Below are 15,559 nucleotides of genomic sequence, written 5' to 3'. Positions count from 1 at the left end.
CGTAATAGCGAGTCGATTCGAGTTATCGCCGCGAGCCCAGCGATGATAAATCGCTTCAACCCTTCCCCCCTTTCCTCACTTTGTCTATTCGACCGTTTTTCTCCGTTCCACCTTCCACCTTTTCCTCAACTCGAGGCGGAAATCGACTCTTCGCACCTATTATCACCGCGATCAGTTGCCTTTTAACGCGACTTCGTCGGGAAGAATAATTCCGGATTCGCAACCCCTTCCCGATGTCGTTTGTACCTGCAGACTCCTCGTCGAAATCCTTGCACCACATATTTAACATATTGAATGCGAAATCGTACCTTTGTAGATCGATAAGCTCGAGGGCACGAGGTGATCTCTGACCGTCGAGGTTCGATGGATTCTGGGAATTTGGCACAAGCGGCTTATCAAGTTTCTTTTCTACTTTCGCCCTCTTTCACTCGGCTCCTTAATCAGCCGGAAGAGCTGAGGTATCTCGAGTGGATATTGCGAGCTTAGGAAGTAGCTAACCAAGCGAAGTCCAGCTGGCTGTGCCTATAACCCATATCCGAGGGAATTGCAAGGCTGACAATTCACCCCCGGTAGACGGGGCGGAATCTTAAGTCGGTGAGGTGAGTTAGCGCGGATGAGGTTCGCCGGGTTTCCCCCGCATCTTCCAGCGGATGGCAGGCGAGTCACGCGAGTTGGCTTTCCCGGTAATTAGGAAGCAAACAGAGCCACGTCTTGCCAACTTGGCTGGCTCTGAGATCAAACAGCAGTTTCCGCTCCTCGCGTCCCTCTGTTCTACTTTTAGCAAAATGCTCTCGGAGCTTCTAGCTGTCCCAACCCTTCGCTATCCTTCGGGGTCCCGCCAAGGGAAGAAAGCGAATTAGGGGGGTAGGGATGAACGCGCATTGAGAAGGTTGACAAAAAGAAGGTTATGAAAGGTGTTGACTTTTTGCTCGTATAATAAGAGGGTTGGAGCGTCTCACTTTCCGTGACCGGTATTAACGGTCTGCTGTTTAACGTTGGAAATTTTCGTGCTCGATTCGGTGTATACAATGCTCGAGAGCTGGTTCCAAAGCAAAAAAAAAAAATCAGTTTAACCAAAGAGGGTTAATTTATATTAAAAAGTTGAGGCATGGAGCCGGGTGAAAGTCATAAATATTCAGATCCGTTAACTTTCAAATTTAAGAAAGAAAAGAAAAGTGAATGAAAAAAAAAAAAAGAAAAAAAGAATGAAAACAGCTTCAGAAAGTGAATGGGAAGAAAAAATGCTGCAAGTAAAAAGAGGCCGAAACTTTTGAAGGATAAAGGAATGATGACCGGGGGTGATTTCGCGGCCCATCAGAAGATTCCAAGAATAATAATGAATGTGCAATCCGTTTAAATTAAATAGTAAATCATTTTTAAATCGACCATCAAAACCCCTGTCGAAAACCTTCGAAAGCGAGAGAAAGAGAGATAGAAAGGGATTCGGAAGTTAAAGTTGAAAGTGAAATACATATACATGTATAAACAGTTACACGTCACATTCTATCCACACAAACCCGCGCAAAACCGCTTGGATGGTAGTGGGGGGGGGGGGGGGGGGGGAGGGCTGGCCTTGATGCGGCGGCGCGTTTGGAACAGGACGACTTTTCACCCTGTGTGGGTGAAGTGAGGGGGAAACAAACAAAACGCGGAAATTAATCAGGGGAAGACCGCGTTCAATTTTCCCTCGTATGTATGTATATACCTGTATTACCTATGTGTCTATAATAACTTAAATCGCAAGTCCTAAATTGCGGCTCGACTCTCGACCATCGAGTGCCGGGCAAGCTGCGCAGTCTGTGTCCCATTTTTCAATATCGAAACTGAAGTATATACTATATGGTTACACGTGGAAAGTTTCCAGACTCTTACGGAGACCACTCGAGTGCCGTCAACCCTCCTCCTACCCCCTTACACCGATTTCTCACCCCCGTCATCCCCCTTCGAAATTGCCTCAATAAGCCCGTCGACGTTTTTGAGGACACCCCTTGCCTTCCTTCTCCGCCGGTCAGGAAGGCCGTGATTTAGCACATCTAGCTTTTAAAATACCACCGCTTCATTCCACCAATTAGCGGCGGGATCGGCCGCCAATTTGCGGATGGCTGCCGCAGGCCAAACTCCGACGGGCGAACGCGCGTTCGTTCATTCCAGGGGATGAAAAGGGGTGGAAGTACGTGGGTGGGCATGACCCTGCACAATCGACGATCCCCCGACTGCCCTTATCGATCCGGTAGGCCTTCGGCATCCCGAGTGCCGATGTACTGCCCGGTTTGGGGTTGGTCGAAAATTGAGCTGCCGGGAAAATTTGAAGCTGGTACCGCTGCGGGTTGGGGAGAAAAAAAATTGAAAAAATAAACAAATAAATGCCTCGAAGCTGCGCCGCCACCGGAAATACCGATCATCGTCCGTTTTTCGTGTAGGTATATTCAGGAGATTCGTTCCTGACATATATTTATGTGCCGAACGCGGATCGGATAATCGTGTTTATGGTGACCGCAAATATATAGGGAAGAAAACATTCAAAATTTAGTTTACGTCAAGCGGGACTGTTGATGAATCATTTCGTCGATGTATTCGTTACATAGCACAATGGCCGAATTATTCGGAACAGTTTATTAGGGCGGCGATAAAATTATGCTGTATATGTTGTATACTTATATTAAGTCTGATTGTTAGGTGAAAAGATTTCAAAGACGGCTTGTTGTGCAGTTACAATTCAGAATTCAATATACCTAAACGTCTGTAGCCACTTAATATCCGAACATAAAAATTCCGGCAAAACACTCGACTCAAAACCAGAAAAGAGATTAAAAAAAAAAAAAAAAAAAAAAAAAAACGGTTGTTCCTTCGGCAACCGTTCCAACTTTTTTGACAGTCTATTTCACGGTAATTCCACTGAATCCTGTTATCGTTTAAGTTTGGTTCTAAAACTCTATATTCTGTTCATCAACGCGGTAATCAGCGTGATTGTGCATAATCGTTGTATCTAGACACTATCCTGACCAAAATATCCAACGTACCGGATGAAAATACGGTACTTCGTGATTCCGCGGTTTCTAACTTACCAATAAACGAGTCGGGAACGAACAATATCTTCGAGGGTAGATTATATATACCTGGGTTACGTGATGGGAAGCCAGCCCCGATACTGCGCTCGTAAATAAAAATTTTAGGGCTGCTAGGGAGAATTTGTTATACGCGAGGGCTGGTCGAGTTCAATTTCAGTTAATATATTGACCTGTATGAAACCTGAACCCAGGCAGCTGTATGTACGTACATATGTGCGCGTATACGTGGACGCAGATAGCCGTTTCGAATATTGCATAATTGGGTATCCCATAAAATTTTCAGAGCAACTATATTCAACGGCGGGACCGAAATACATTGAAGTACTGATTAATGTTTTATTCGTAATCATGGCGTTATACAATGGCTGAATATTTCAATATTTTATGTGTTAGTGGGTGAAAATATTTATTCTTGTCACGAGCACGAAATGTACAGATAATTGTTTCACTTCTTTGAGTCTGCAGTAGAGCTGTCAAAAATTTGAGGCTACAATTTTGATGCAGATAAATGATTTTTGAAAGTAGACCATCAGGTGAACTGACTAAAAATAGGATGTAAGTTTTATTACACCAGGATATATTCAATTTCCTACAGTTATAATTAAAACGTTCCAGTAAAGTGAGTAACGTGTAAGTAAGGAAATTAACTAAATTAAACAAATATCGTTAGTGTTACTGAAAATTATACCACAAGTACCTGCTTAGTGTGATTATAATTGAAAATACTAAATTTGGTGGTTATTGCACCGTGGAATCTGTTTTTTTTTTTTTTGTTTAATTATCCAAATTTTCCAGTTACACAAGTCAAGTATCAATTTATCGCCACGAAAACACAGAATATAAATACTACGATAATGTTAGCTTTCCTGGTCAGAGTAACAAAACTAATTCTCATTTCGCATCCGGCTAAATCGTATTTCTCGGTTATGGTAAAAAAAATTAAAAACAGCTAAACATCGTACAACAATCTACACGACTAGAAATTTCTCTCAATTCGTAATTCGCGGTTCATCCGTACGCTGACTTTATACCTGTATAGTAAAGCCTAATTGTCGAAGAATCGAATTGCAAGTCGGGAGGTTGGGGTTGGTTTTGGCTCGAGGATTTCCCTGTGCGTGCAGCATCCACCCTGCAACCAACGAACCAGCCAGCAGTCAGCCAGTCAACCAGAGGAGAGCCTTTCGTGGTCGATGGAGCGTGGAAATGGCATTTTGCCCGTCGCTGCTGCCTGCAATCTCTTTCAACCGTCGGGGGTTTATTTTCTCATGACATTTTTCAACGATTCAGCTCCGAAAATCCGACGCACCGCCGAACCTGCGGAACGCGCTTCGGTATTCACCCGCATATCGCTGTACCCACGCCCATAAATAATATATATATATACATATATATATATATGTGTGTGTGTGTGTGTATTTATATATATATACACATACCTACAAGAACAAAGCGGCCTGGGTGAGGGACTGGAAAGATTATCTTTCACACGGCGATGTTGGCACGTATTTTGACGCGTATGGAGAGCGGACCATTCGGTCGGCAGTATCCTGTTTAATTTTCGGCTCAAGCCGACAGGATTCTCGCGAAATTTCAACCGAAATCGATGGAAGGTTCAATTTTCCGCTTCGGGTCGATAAAATGCGAGTGTCCTCGAATGAAATGCGATACCTGCTTCGGTTCTTCAGCCTTTCCGAAAACTTCCACATCATAGTGTGATGTGAATATGATGCGAGCATCGTAAGCAACTTGATGCGCAGGGAGAATTTTTTTTTATTTATTACCTCGATTCCGCTACATAATATCACTAAACTAATTTTTATCCTTCGTATTTGTTATTTCGGTATGAAAATTTTGCGAGTTGTGGCGATTGCTTGGAAACGATTTTAAAGAAACATTCTCGGCCGATATAAGTATGTAAATATATCATCGGTACAAAGCGAATTTTCCACATCGATATTCCGGCAAGTTTGACTTCTGGTAAAAATTATTGAAAAATAATTCTGGTACCTGGGATGATTTCACGTGCCGGGAATGTTTCGAAACGACGAAAGTTTCATAAGAATATTCGCTCGTTAGTGGGCCGTGATAAGAATCGGAATCGATGTTAGCCACGCTACGTAGCATTCGACCTGTAATCAACATCTCAAACTTCCGAAATTGGTCTGGCTGATTGAGCACTTGTTATACACAAGTGTATTCCAATTACAATTACTAATCAATTTCACCCGGCACACACGTGCATCATATACGTTTCGTCTAATTCGACTCAATTCCCGAGCTCTCGAGTGGTATAAAAAATCAACTCCTATACAGAATGTCGGTGATTGCTCTTTGATTAATGTATTTCATCTGCCTTGAATGCAAAAATTGCGCCAATATTCAGTACGTGGAAAAAAAATTGTCGGTATTCAAAAATACCGAGAAGATTACCGTATTAAACGGTCATTTAAAAAATTTCCAACGGTGAAACTGCGATGCAGCGTAAGAAAATTGAATTCGAGCATCGGTATTTCCAACTAAGAGTTCTCGACAAATCCATTCGGCGATTTCGCAGATTCCTGTTGATATATCGGGTGAGTGATATACATCAGGACGCGGGAATAACTCGTCCTGGAAATTGTGAGCGGTATGCGAAGCGAGAGGGGGGATTGAATAGCACATCACGAGAGGCGGCCAATTTGTTTATCGGTCGCCGCAGCAGCCCGCGAGGGTTACAGATATAGGGATTGCCGGGTAATCGGAATCAATTCAACGGCCGTCTTTTGTTCTCGATTGTTTTAAATATCTCGCAAAAGTCGGAGCGATATTAGGGGAGATTCATCCCTGATGGAAATCCCCACGTGCCCAAACATCCATACGACCACCAGGACCACAAATACCTGTTTGCCGATCGATCGGTGGAAGTATATATAACCGAATACGCGTGAATAGTGGTCATTGATAATTGAATATGCAGAGCCGGCAGATCGTTGCCATTATGGCATCCCTAAGCCGCGCTACGAATCCCGGATGATAGTTTAACTTGACAATTATTGTCATGGTTACGCGTGCTTGAATATATTCGACGTGAACGCCAGTGCTCCTCGTCTATTTCGATGGAAGAATGAAAAACTAGGGTAAAGAAACTGTACCTTCCGGTATGGAGCGAGAGAAAAGATGCACAATATTTAACTAGATTTTTGCGTAAGATTACCATTTTTTGCTAGTAGGTTGATTTGTGGCCTGACGGTAGTAGGAATTACAAGTCTAGCTTGTAAATTTTAGTCACAGTAAAGTCTACGCTTCAAAAGAGGTTTGTCTTAACTATTTCAAATAGCCAAAATTACTATCTCGCTTGGGATAAACCGCGTGTTCACCTTTTTCTCTTCCTGTATCAGTTAATTTTCCAAAGAAATTCTTGGTATCTGTTTGAAATCTAGTCAACGTATTAGCTAGACCAGATAAAGATGAAACAACGGTTCAAGAGGAATCGCTGAAGACAACGGAGAGGTTTGAATTTGATCCATACAATTACAAAAAAATTAATTGTAGAATTGCAAGGCTAAACTGCGAAACTTCGGTTAATTTAACAACTTTATAAATATATCATTATGACATTAGTTTAATTTGTTAATAGCGAAACCGTGTCTTTGATCCAGTTATGAAAAATTAGAGTCAAGAATTTACCGATCGTACATAAATTCTGTTGAAATTTTCTACACGAGATGAAGAGTTCTGATAACATTTATAATTGAAACAATTTAAACACTCGTCTAAGTCAATTCATCGTGTATTCATTTCGCAGTTGAATCAAGCCCACAAGCTGATTGATAAAACAAGAAAAAATAAATGTTTCAAGAACGTGATCTTTCTAAATATTTTTATAACAAAAACGAAACTGTCAAAGTTCCATTTGAATATTTTCTCCTCAATTTCTCCGTGAACGGGATACGGGTTCGGCGGAAACCAAAACCGGTATAAACTCTAACGAATCCCTGCCTCGAACTCGGCCAAATTCACGCCTCCACGTATTTACCAAGTTAAAGTTTGGCGGTGTAACAAACTTAGCACAGCCATAGCCGCGTTCGAATGGCGAAGTCCGTCGACCGCCTTGGAAATTTTCATGCTGTATCAAGGTTGTATTCTCGTCTCGTCGCGAGCCTTTTCCAGGCGAAAATCAGCCTTATGCAGACTTCAAACTTGAGCCTGTCTGTTTGTTTCGGAGGGTTTGCTTTAATTGAGTCTACTCCCGTGGAGTCTGAATAGTAACCGTGTCGCACTTTGACGACCCTTATAACTCGTACAGGGCTTACTTATCCCTGAACCGCGTGCTCGAGGGGATAAAAATTTGGCCGATGAATTAACTGCGATGTTCATTTACGTTATTTTTTCCGAGAATCGATCGTCGATTCGAGACAGGTAAATTCGCAAAAGCTGACGAGGGAACGACAGACGTGATTTACGAAATCGGGTGACAGTTTCTGCTCCAAATATGTCAGCTCATCATTCCCAACAGTTTAGCAATATAATTTCGCACTGGCCGTAGGAATCCAGTGAATTTACGGGAAGTTAAAATCACCGCAACCATCCGTCGCTGCATTCGGAGAATCTATCAAATTCGAAACGTTGCTGAACTCTACATGTAGCCTTCCGTCATCGCCCTGCAGGGACCGAAAGCTCCGATCGAAACTGACGGCGACGAGCTTCGAAAGCCCGGAAAAAATCACGTACATAGTCAAAAGTTGGGAGTGACTAGATCCTCTTTGATCAGAGAACTAGGGGGAAAAATTATATATATTTTCACCGAGTTCTTCGTGTGCATAAAAATTCATGGGCTTCGTGCTTAAATCAATTCAATGACCGTAGGTGGAACCCAGCAAAAGTGCCTGAAGTACTCGTGAATTCGAAGAGTTGGGACGAAGTTAGTGAAGCTAGTAGCAGGTAAAAATAGCGAATCGTTTTTAGTCGCGGTACCTATAAGGTGGATGGCCAACACTCGTGTAAGGAAAGAATTTACGCTCCAGGACTTTAGCGCTATTTCCTGAGCGAAGTGGGTACCTAACGCGAGGAACGGGGTCAAGGGTCAGTCGCCGCATTATGCGGCGAAGACCACCTCAAGAGCCAAGCCGTCCACGCCATCGGGTTACTCAACCAACCTTAACTCCCTCTCCGCATGGGTGCGAGTCTTTTCGTACACGTACAGGGCGTACCAAGTTGACATTTCCACTTTATCCTCGTATATATTCAGAAGAGTGAACTCGTTTATCGCTTGGTTATGATGTACAGATTGTACAAGACATTCGACCCACCTACAAAAATGAGAAACAACGATATTTCCAATCTGTTTTCGATTCGTGGTCTTTGGTAGTTGTCCTTAAATCTCTGGGGAGACTTGACGGAAATTTTTACGAATCGTTATATTTTCCATACTGACTTTTGGGGTGAGATCCACAAACTGATCACGGCGTTCGAAATTTTGATGGAAAACCTAGTGACCGGAGTAGCGAACGAAATATCTCGACTTGTGGTACTTTTTTCCGGCAACACTCGGTACGTGCATCCAGAATTTTCCAGTCATCCGACCGAATGTCTCTCAACCAAATATTTTCAGAGACGAGAAATCGGGTCTTGGAGCCGAGTGAGGAAAGTTAGAGCCGGGTGAGGAAAGGCAGACTTGAATGGACATTCGGACAGACGCGTCTCGCCCTCCGAATTCCCCGGCTAAATTACATCTGTAAGTCGATAACTGTCAGCACGGCGTCGTGTCCGGAAATACGGATATTCCCCATCACGCGATGCTGACTACTCGTGCCTATACATAGCTTGTATCTTGAAGTTGCGAAGCTATCACTTGTTGGCGAAATGTAAATACATTGTTCGGACAAAGATGTTGCAAGAAACTCGGTACGGGACGTGGCGAAGGATGAATTTGGTGAATGGCGAATAATTCTTTCTGATCTAAAAATACCGTGAAAAATATGAACTCTGTGTTAGATTTGCACTCGATACAGAGACTGTAACGATATTTTAAGGTATTCCCTTATAAGGTTGATCGCAGATATTCATAAGGGTAAAGTTAGGGGTTATGATGAAATTTACTCACGTGCCAACGAAGGCCTGAAGTGGATTGCCCGCTGATAGCTGAGAATGGCTTCTTCGTAGTTTTTCCTTCCCTGCTGAAGGATTCCCCTGAAACAAACCAGACAACGAACACTTCAGTAACGATTTATACAAAGTTACAAGGTTACGAGGCATTGTGAAATCCGGTACGTTGTGTCTATTACTAACGGATTCAAAGTGATCCACTCACGATGAAGCGGAAAGCTGAGGAATTAAAAGTTGGTAGCCACGAGATAATTATTTTTGGTCTGTACGGTATTACACATCGTGTTTTAACGATTATACCTACTTCACTCTTCATCAGACTGTGAATTATTCCAGCACGGTGCTACACGCTAATTAACAATACACCTGCAGTTAGCAGAAGCCTAATTGATACACACGAATTTCGCTTCGACGTAAGTTCGTACACGTAGATCTACCTATACATGTGAATGTACGATCCACCTTCTGCGAATTTTAAGTCCTCGAAAATAAACCGAAGAGGTCGATGAGCTCAGCGGGTAAAACGAGACGCAGAGCGTGATATTAATTTCCCGTCTCTAACGAAACATGATGAGAGGTGGGCGTTGTACTATTAAGGGTGAAGGGATACAGACTCCAAGAATTATAGGAGGATCTCATTTTATCAATGGACGCCACCCGGTATTGATTACATTGACTCGACGACGATATCGATATCGGAGTAAATTTCTGGTAATTCCAGTAGTGGCAACTCATGAATACCAAAGTATAAGACCACAAACGACTACCGGAAGTGTTTAGATACTAGTCTTGGTGATTTGCGAAAGCTCTGTTCAAATTGAGAGGCGTCTCCGTTTGATGCAAAAGTGACGTAAAAAGTTTCTCAAGAAACCAATCAATCCATATGAAATAAGTGAAACTCGTAACTTCGACTTTGCTTTGAGATGGCCGCCGGATTATTCGTCTGATTGACCACATCGCAACATCTATTGATACACGAATTAATTAAGCTCCTCCCACTTTCGGAGTTGGTACTGAATCACCCTGTACATCCAGAGTCATACGGTAGCACAGTCTGGAGAAATTCCGTGATGAAAAAGACGATGTCAGAAGAGCTTGCAGCGCGTTTCGGAAGGCTGCTCAATTAGGCAGAAAAGCAGGCTGTATGAGGGATCGTTTGAAATTTGAAACCGTTCCGCATCGCTCGCTTTTCTCTCGACAGGGTTGTTAGGCTGTAGCTTGTAGCTACGCTGCGAGGGTAATTTACCTACATCAAGCGTCCATTGTATAACCGAAATCGCTAGGCGACCGCCGCTCCTCCGTCGGGGGTCGTCGACGCACTCGGACGTCGTCGTAATTAGAGAAAACTTGATTAGCGTCGAAAACGACGCGTAATCGCAGCAATTATACAAGTCGCGAGACTTGATGACGGAGGGATTCGCGCGGTTTGGCAATGCGAAGCCGGAAGCCGCCCATCGAGTCCGGGTTTCCGGTTGCCAGCGATTCGCGTTGGCTAGAGAGACTCGTTTCCGGATCCGCTTTCTTTCCACTGATCAGAGCCCTCTCTGAATTGTAATTAAAATTAATTTGCGACGTTCGTCATCTGACGCCGTTCCGCATCCGACGGATATCGCAGTGAATTCCAACCCCCCGAAAGTGAAAAGGTGGGGGAACGATAAGCCGGTGAGTGTTCCTCGGGGTTTCACACCCTCGTTATGAGGATCGATATAGTCTAAGTAAACGGATTACAGACCTCCGATGCTTACCTTCCGACCACCTTCTACCTACTTAATTAGCATTTGGCTCAAGTAGGCGGGTGTATAGACTAAGTGCATCCGTTCGCCGCGGGTCCTCCCGGTACAGGATTAAGGATTTCGGAGCTGTTTAGCGTAATCTCATTGGCCGATGTATTGAGCGAGATATACAACAATAACAATAACGAGGATTATCTAATTCTCACCCCAAATCGCCTACTTATACTTGGGTGATGAGTGTGAAAACCGGGCAATACGTTCTATCTTCGCGATGCGTTCACGCGAAATGCCGCAATAATCGTGATGAAAATTGTAAAACGTTTATAGTTGAAATTTGATCATTTGTGAACATGCAAAACGAAAAATTGGTAACGACGCGGTTAATCTGACGAGAATCGAAAAATTAAAGAACCATTTTATTGTACGTGTATATGTATACGGCAAAGATTACTGCCGATGAAATTTTGAAGAGATCGTGAAACTCCCGTTTTTCCAGACGAAACGTTCTTGACCGGCCGGATGACAAAACAATGGGTAGACACTGAACGACGAATTACCTGCCAAGTTATTTCTGCCGTAAGATTACTCAGCGTGGCTAACTTAGAGAAGAACCCCCTTTCTTTTCACCCCCTTCGCCTCTTCTTCCCGCTTGGGTACGTTGTTTTTTTCCCCTGAATTTCACCCTCTCCCTTCATCCCTGACAGAGTCGGCAATGTTATTTGTGTTTACGACGATCCGAGAAGGAAAAACAAGAGTTGACGAGAGGGTGGCGGTTTTCCATTCTTCTTTTTTACTATCTGGTAACGAAGCGCCGCAAGAGACACGTTTCACGACTCATTTAAATAAAATTCCGAACAAAGCAGTGCCGATAAAGAATTGACCGACCTTCCTCGGGGCGACCCTCTGAATAACCTGGGCAAATGACTTGAGAAGAGTTTCTTGAAAACCCACCATTGACCGTTAAATGATAATTCGATTGAGTCCAGAGGGTTGCGGGGGCGTATCTTTTTGGTACAATTGAAACGCGTCCAAATTTTTATGCTTCCATGAATTTGCTGCCATACATATGTATTAGGGTGGTTTTTAGTAATACTTTTTTTCCCCTTCTTACGTACCCTTCGACAAGTTAGTTTTTAACGTTTGTATCGAATACAAGATCAACATTTTATAGGTGTATAGTAGTGTCGACTTTTTTTATATAAAATTTTATTGTCTATTCAATGAAACCATGAACAGCTTCTCAACTTGTACAGTTTTCGAAATATTCCGATCAGAGTGTTTGAAAAATTCGAAATGGATGAAGCACCTTTTAGAATTTCGATACCGGGTTCCGGTTTCACAAGACTTTGTTTGAGGTTAAAAACTAACTATTCGAAGGTTACGTAAGTAGAAAATAAAAGTTTTAAAAATACCACCCTAATATATACATAAATGCTTTTCTAACTCGAGTTAGAAATGAATGTAGAACTAAGGAAGTTCTGAAATATCGTAGTTACGAAATTACCTTCAACTATGTACATTCTACTCGCCTATATAACACGCCTTTTACCGCGTAAAACAAAACAAGTTAGCAGCCGGCAGTGTTAAAAGCGGATTACCCCGCATCATATACCTGTTAGAGAAGTTTCGAGGCCTCCGCAAGGGATGTGCGGCCTCGTCCACTCGCTAAACGATCGTCTCCCAAGGGTGGTTTAACGTTTTATAATTACGGTCAGGGTGCCAGGCCTGTCAGGGAACATGCGGTAAAGGTCGATTCGGCCGTGAGAGAGTCGATTCTGAGCTTCATCTATGAACCCTGGATATGCGTGTAATATTATGTCGTGGAATTGGGAGTGGGAGAAAGGGAGGAATCGGGTGAGAAAATTGTGTTTCATTTTGAAAATCGACACGGTTTCAACGCTCTGAAAAATCGTTCATTAATCATCGAATCATCGTAATCCACATCGAGTTATCTACGTGTAACGTGTTCATTTTCAAGCTTCGCAACTGTACCCGGCATTAAAATTGTGGCGAGCTTAATGAGACGTGAAAAATTATTGCCCGGGATTGAATTTGTAGGAGAAGATCGATCGAATGACAACACGTGTTACCGAATGCATAAATCAACTGAGGGATTTGTTTCCGAAACATGGAGGATTTTCTCCTTTATTCCAACGAACCTTTATAATGTTATATCGAATGAATAGAAAATATATCTAATAGACGTTTCCATTGAGATCCAAAAACGCGTCATTCATCTTGCTTATAACGCGGTGACAGCCGGCTATATATGTTTCATACCGTCAATAAATAACGTCGAATCATAGACTGGCAAAACTTTAATTAGAACATTCGTTTAGAATCTATTGAAAGAGGTAAATTAACTGTGAAATATAAATGTTCGCTAAAGGTTGTTGGAAAATTTTGGTGAATTTGATGGAAAATCGCATTTTTAGTGAGCTGGAAAATTGTTCTTCAAGTTAAACGAAATTCGCATTTGAAGTAAAAAATTTCTGAACAGTAAATCACCAACGTGTCAATTGAACTTGACGCACTTTTTTTCGGAAATTACGAACGAAATGGCGTTTGTGTAGTAGTAAATTCAAAATTACGTTGTAATTTCGTGAAACGGAAGAGAACCAAATATTCTCGCGCATTCCGTCCGCGTTTTTTGAACAAGAGCTTGAAAAAAGGATTGAAACACGATAAAGGTTACAGAAGTAAAAATTCCGGAGGTAAAACTGAACGAATGAAACTGACAGAAAGAGATCGCTTTTCGCATAATAGTTTCAATACTGGCCGTTCAGCCATGACAAAGCCCGTGGCATGGCTGGGATGCATTCAAACCTAACAAAGCTAACATAAAAACATGATGGCTGACGTGTAAAATGCATAGACATGTAGACAGAAGGGTCGAGGTTAATCCATGAAAGAAAAGTTTGCTGGAAATCATCGAGATGATAGCACGAATGCTATCAGGGATGCGGAATAAACGAGCGAAGAGCTGGAGTGGGAGAGAAAAAAAGATGCATTGAACGGAGAGAAAGAATCGGCGTATTATTTTTTGTAGACTCTTTTATTTTTAAAGAGGACGAGTAATTACGATATAGCACAGGAATCACGTCGTGTGTCTGCACGCGGGATAAAAACACGTACACTCTAAAAATAAAAAAAATATTTCTCTGGTCTGGTGAAACTGCAGCGTGAATTGTTCGGCTCAATGCCAATTATAGGTATTTATCGGAGGTTCGTTAGCGCAGGTGAACGAGCCTGAGTGAAAGCAAAACCAATTATCAAATGCACGCTGGTATAAAATTGAATAGATAAATAAATTGAAGCTCGACTGCAGCTGCACGTCTCATTGTCAGTGGCGGGATGGCGCAAGTGGTCGCATCACAAGGCATGAGATTCTTGCCGATGCAAAAACGAGAACAAGAAATCGAACGATTTACTACAACTGCACCGCGGCACGCAATTTGCGTATCGCCTGTAGAAAACAAAAGAAAAAAAAAGAAAAAAAAAAGATATATCGACGCGGTAGGATTATTATACCTGTGTTACACGAATTGTGAAAAGTCCGTATCGACTTTCAGCGACCGAACTGGGCGTAATATTGCAAAAGTTTTATTCGAATCAAAAAACTTCGGAACGACACGAGATCGCAGGTATTATACCTCTTACAACATAATTCTACACGGAGGCGAATTGCCGATCGGGTACGCCCGACAAGTTTTTTTTAAACATGAAAACTTGGGTGTTTCTTGATACTTTACGACGGAATTCCACTGATTTGTCGGATTATTGCAGAAGCATGAGATATTAATGAAAATTCACTTCGTGCCAAATATATCAGCTGACATTTAACTCTGGTACTTTTTTTATTGCATCATTTTTTCAAACTTAAAAATAAATTGACAAAAATTAGCGATACAATAGCACATACGATTGAAGTTCAATTTATTGTTCTCCCGAATATTAGTCACCTTGAATATTAATATCGACACGACTAACTATTTCTTAGGTACGATGACACGTTGAACGGAAACTAAATCTGGAAATACGAATAACAGTTCAAAGAGACCCAACTTTTTAATACCTCAATTATTGTTGGCGGGGTTCTCCGCCTATATTAAAATAGAAATTTTAAATAGCGAGCAGCGCTTCGTCGACGATTTTAACCCCGTTTAAAAGTTACAGAGAAAGAGGACTGCAGAGTTGTGACGTAACTGCATTGACAAAATAACAACACGCCAGGGATGAAAGAATTTTATAAAACCACAAAAAGGAGCGAAAAAATTGCGTCGCGGTTCTGGCCACGTGGTTAGAAAATGCGGACGAGGTGAGCGCTCGTTCGTTTGGGACGCGCCGATAAAAATTGTAGGTAGGTACAGTGTAGAAAGGTGTGAACGATAAAATAGCGGGTATCCAGGCGGCAGTAAATGTTTACGTTCAGAGAACGAAGCCCATCCGTTCGGAATGCGAAATTCGGAATTCAGAATCCGCGTCGGATGCGCCGCGGGGGTGTAGAATTCAGATATTGGAAAGCATATACATCATGCAGACGGCTCGGAGGTGCGAAAATTGCGACTCGAGCTTCAGGGGTGCGGGGTTAAATTTCACCCGGGTTAACGCTCTCTCCTCGATTTTAAGTCACCCTGCAGCTGCACCCTGCAGCTCGATTTACCCGCGCCACAG

The 15,559-nt window shown here is 42.4% G+C and overlaps 1 protein-coding gene across 2 annotated transcripts in view; it reads right to left on the bottom strand.

Moving 5' to 3' along the window:
* LOC107221845 (protein O-mannosyl-transferase TMTC2) overlaps positions 1-15,559 on the bottom strand; it is a 168,126-nt gene that overhangs the window by 35,881 nt on the left and 116,686 nt on the right. For both annotated transcript variants that reach the window (XM_046734379.1, XM_046734381.1), the window contains exon 6: positions 9,151-9,236. In XM_046734379.1, the coding sequence (XP_046590335.1) occupies positions 9,151-9,236 (86 nt within the window). The remainder of the gene's footprint in view (positions 1-9,150; positions 9,237-15,559) is intronic.

This window comes from Neodiprion lecontei, chromosome 3 (genome assembly GCF_021901455.1).
Source record: "Neodiprion lecontei isolate iyNeoLeco1 chromosome 3, iyNeoLeco1.1, whole genome shotgun sequence".
Lineage (NCBI taxonomy): Eukaryota > Metazoa > Arthropoda > Insecta > Hymenoptera > Diprionidae > Neodiprion > Neodiprion lecontei.
This window is presented reverse-complemented; position numbering and strand designations above follow the sequence as displayed.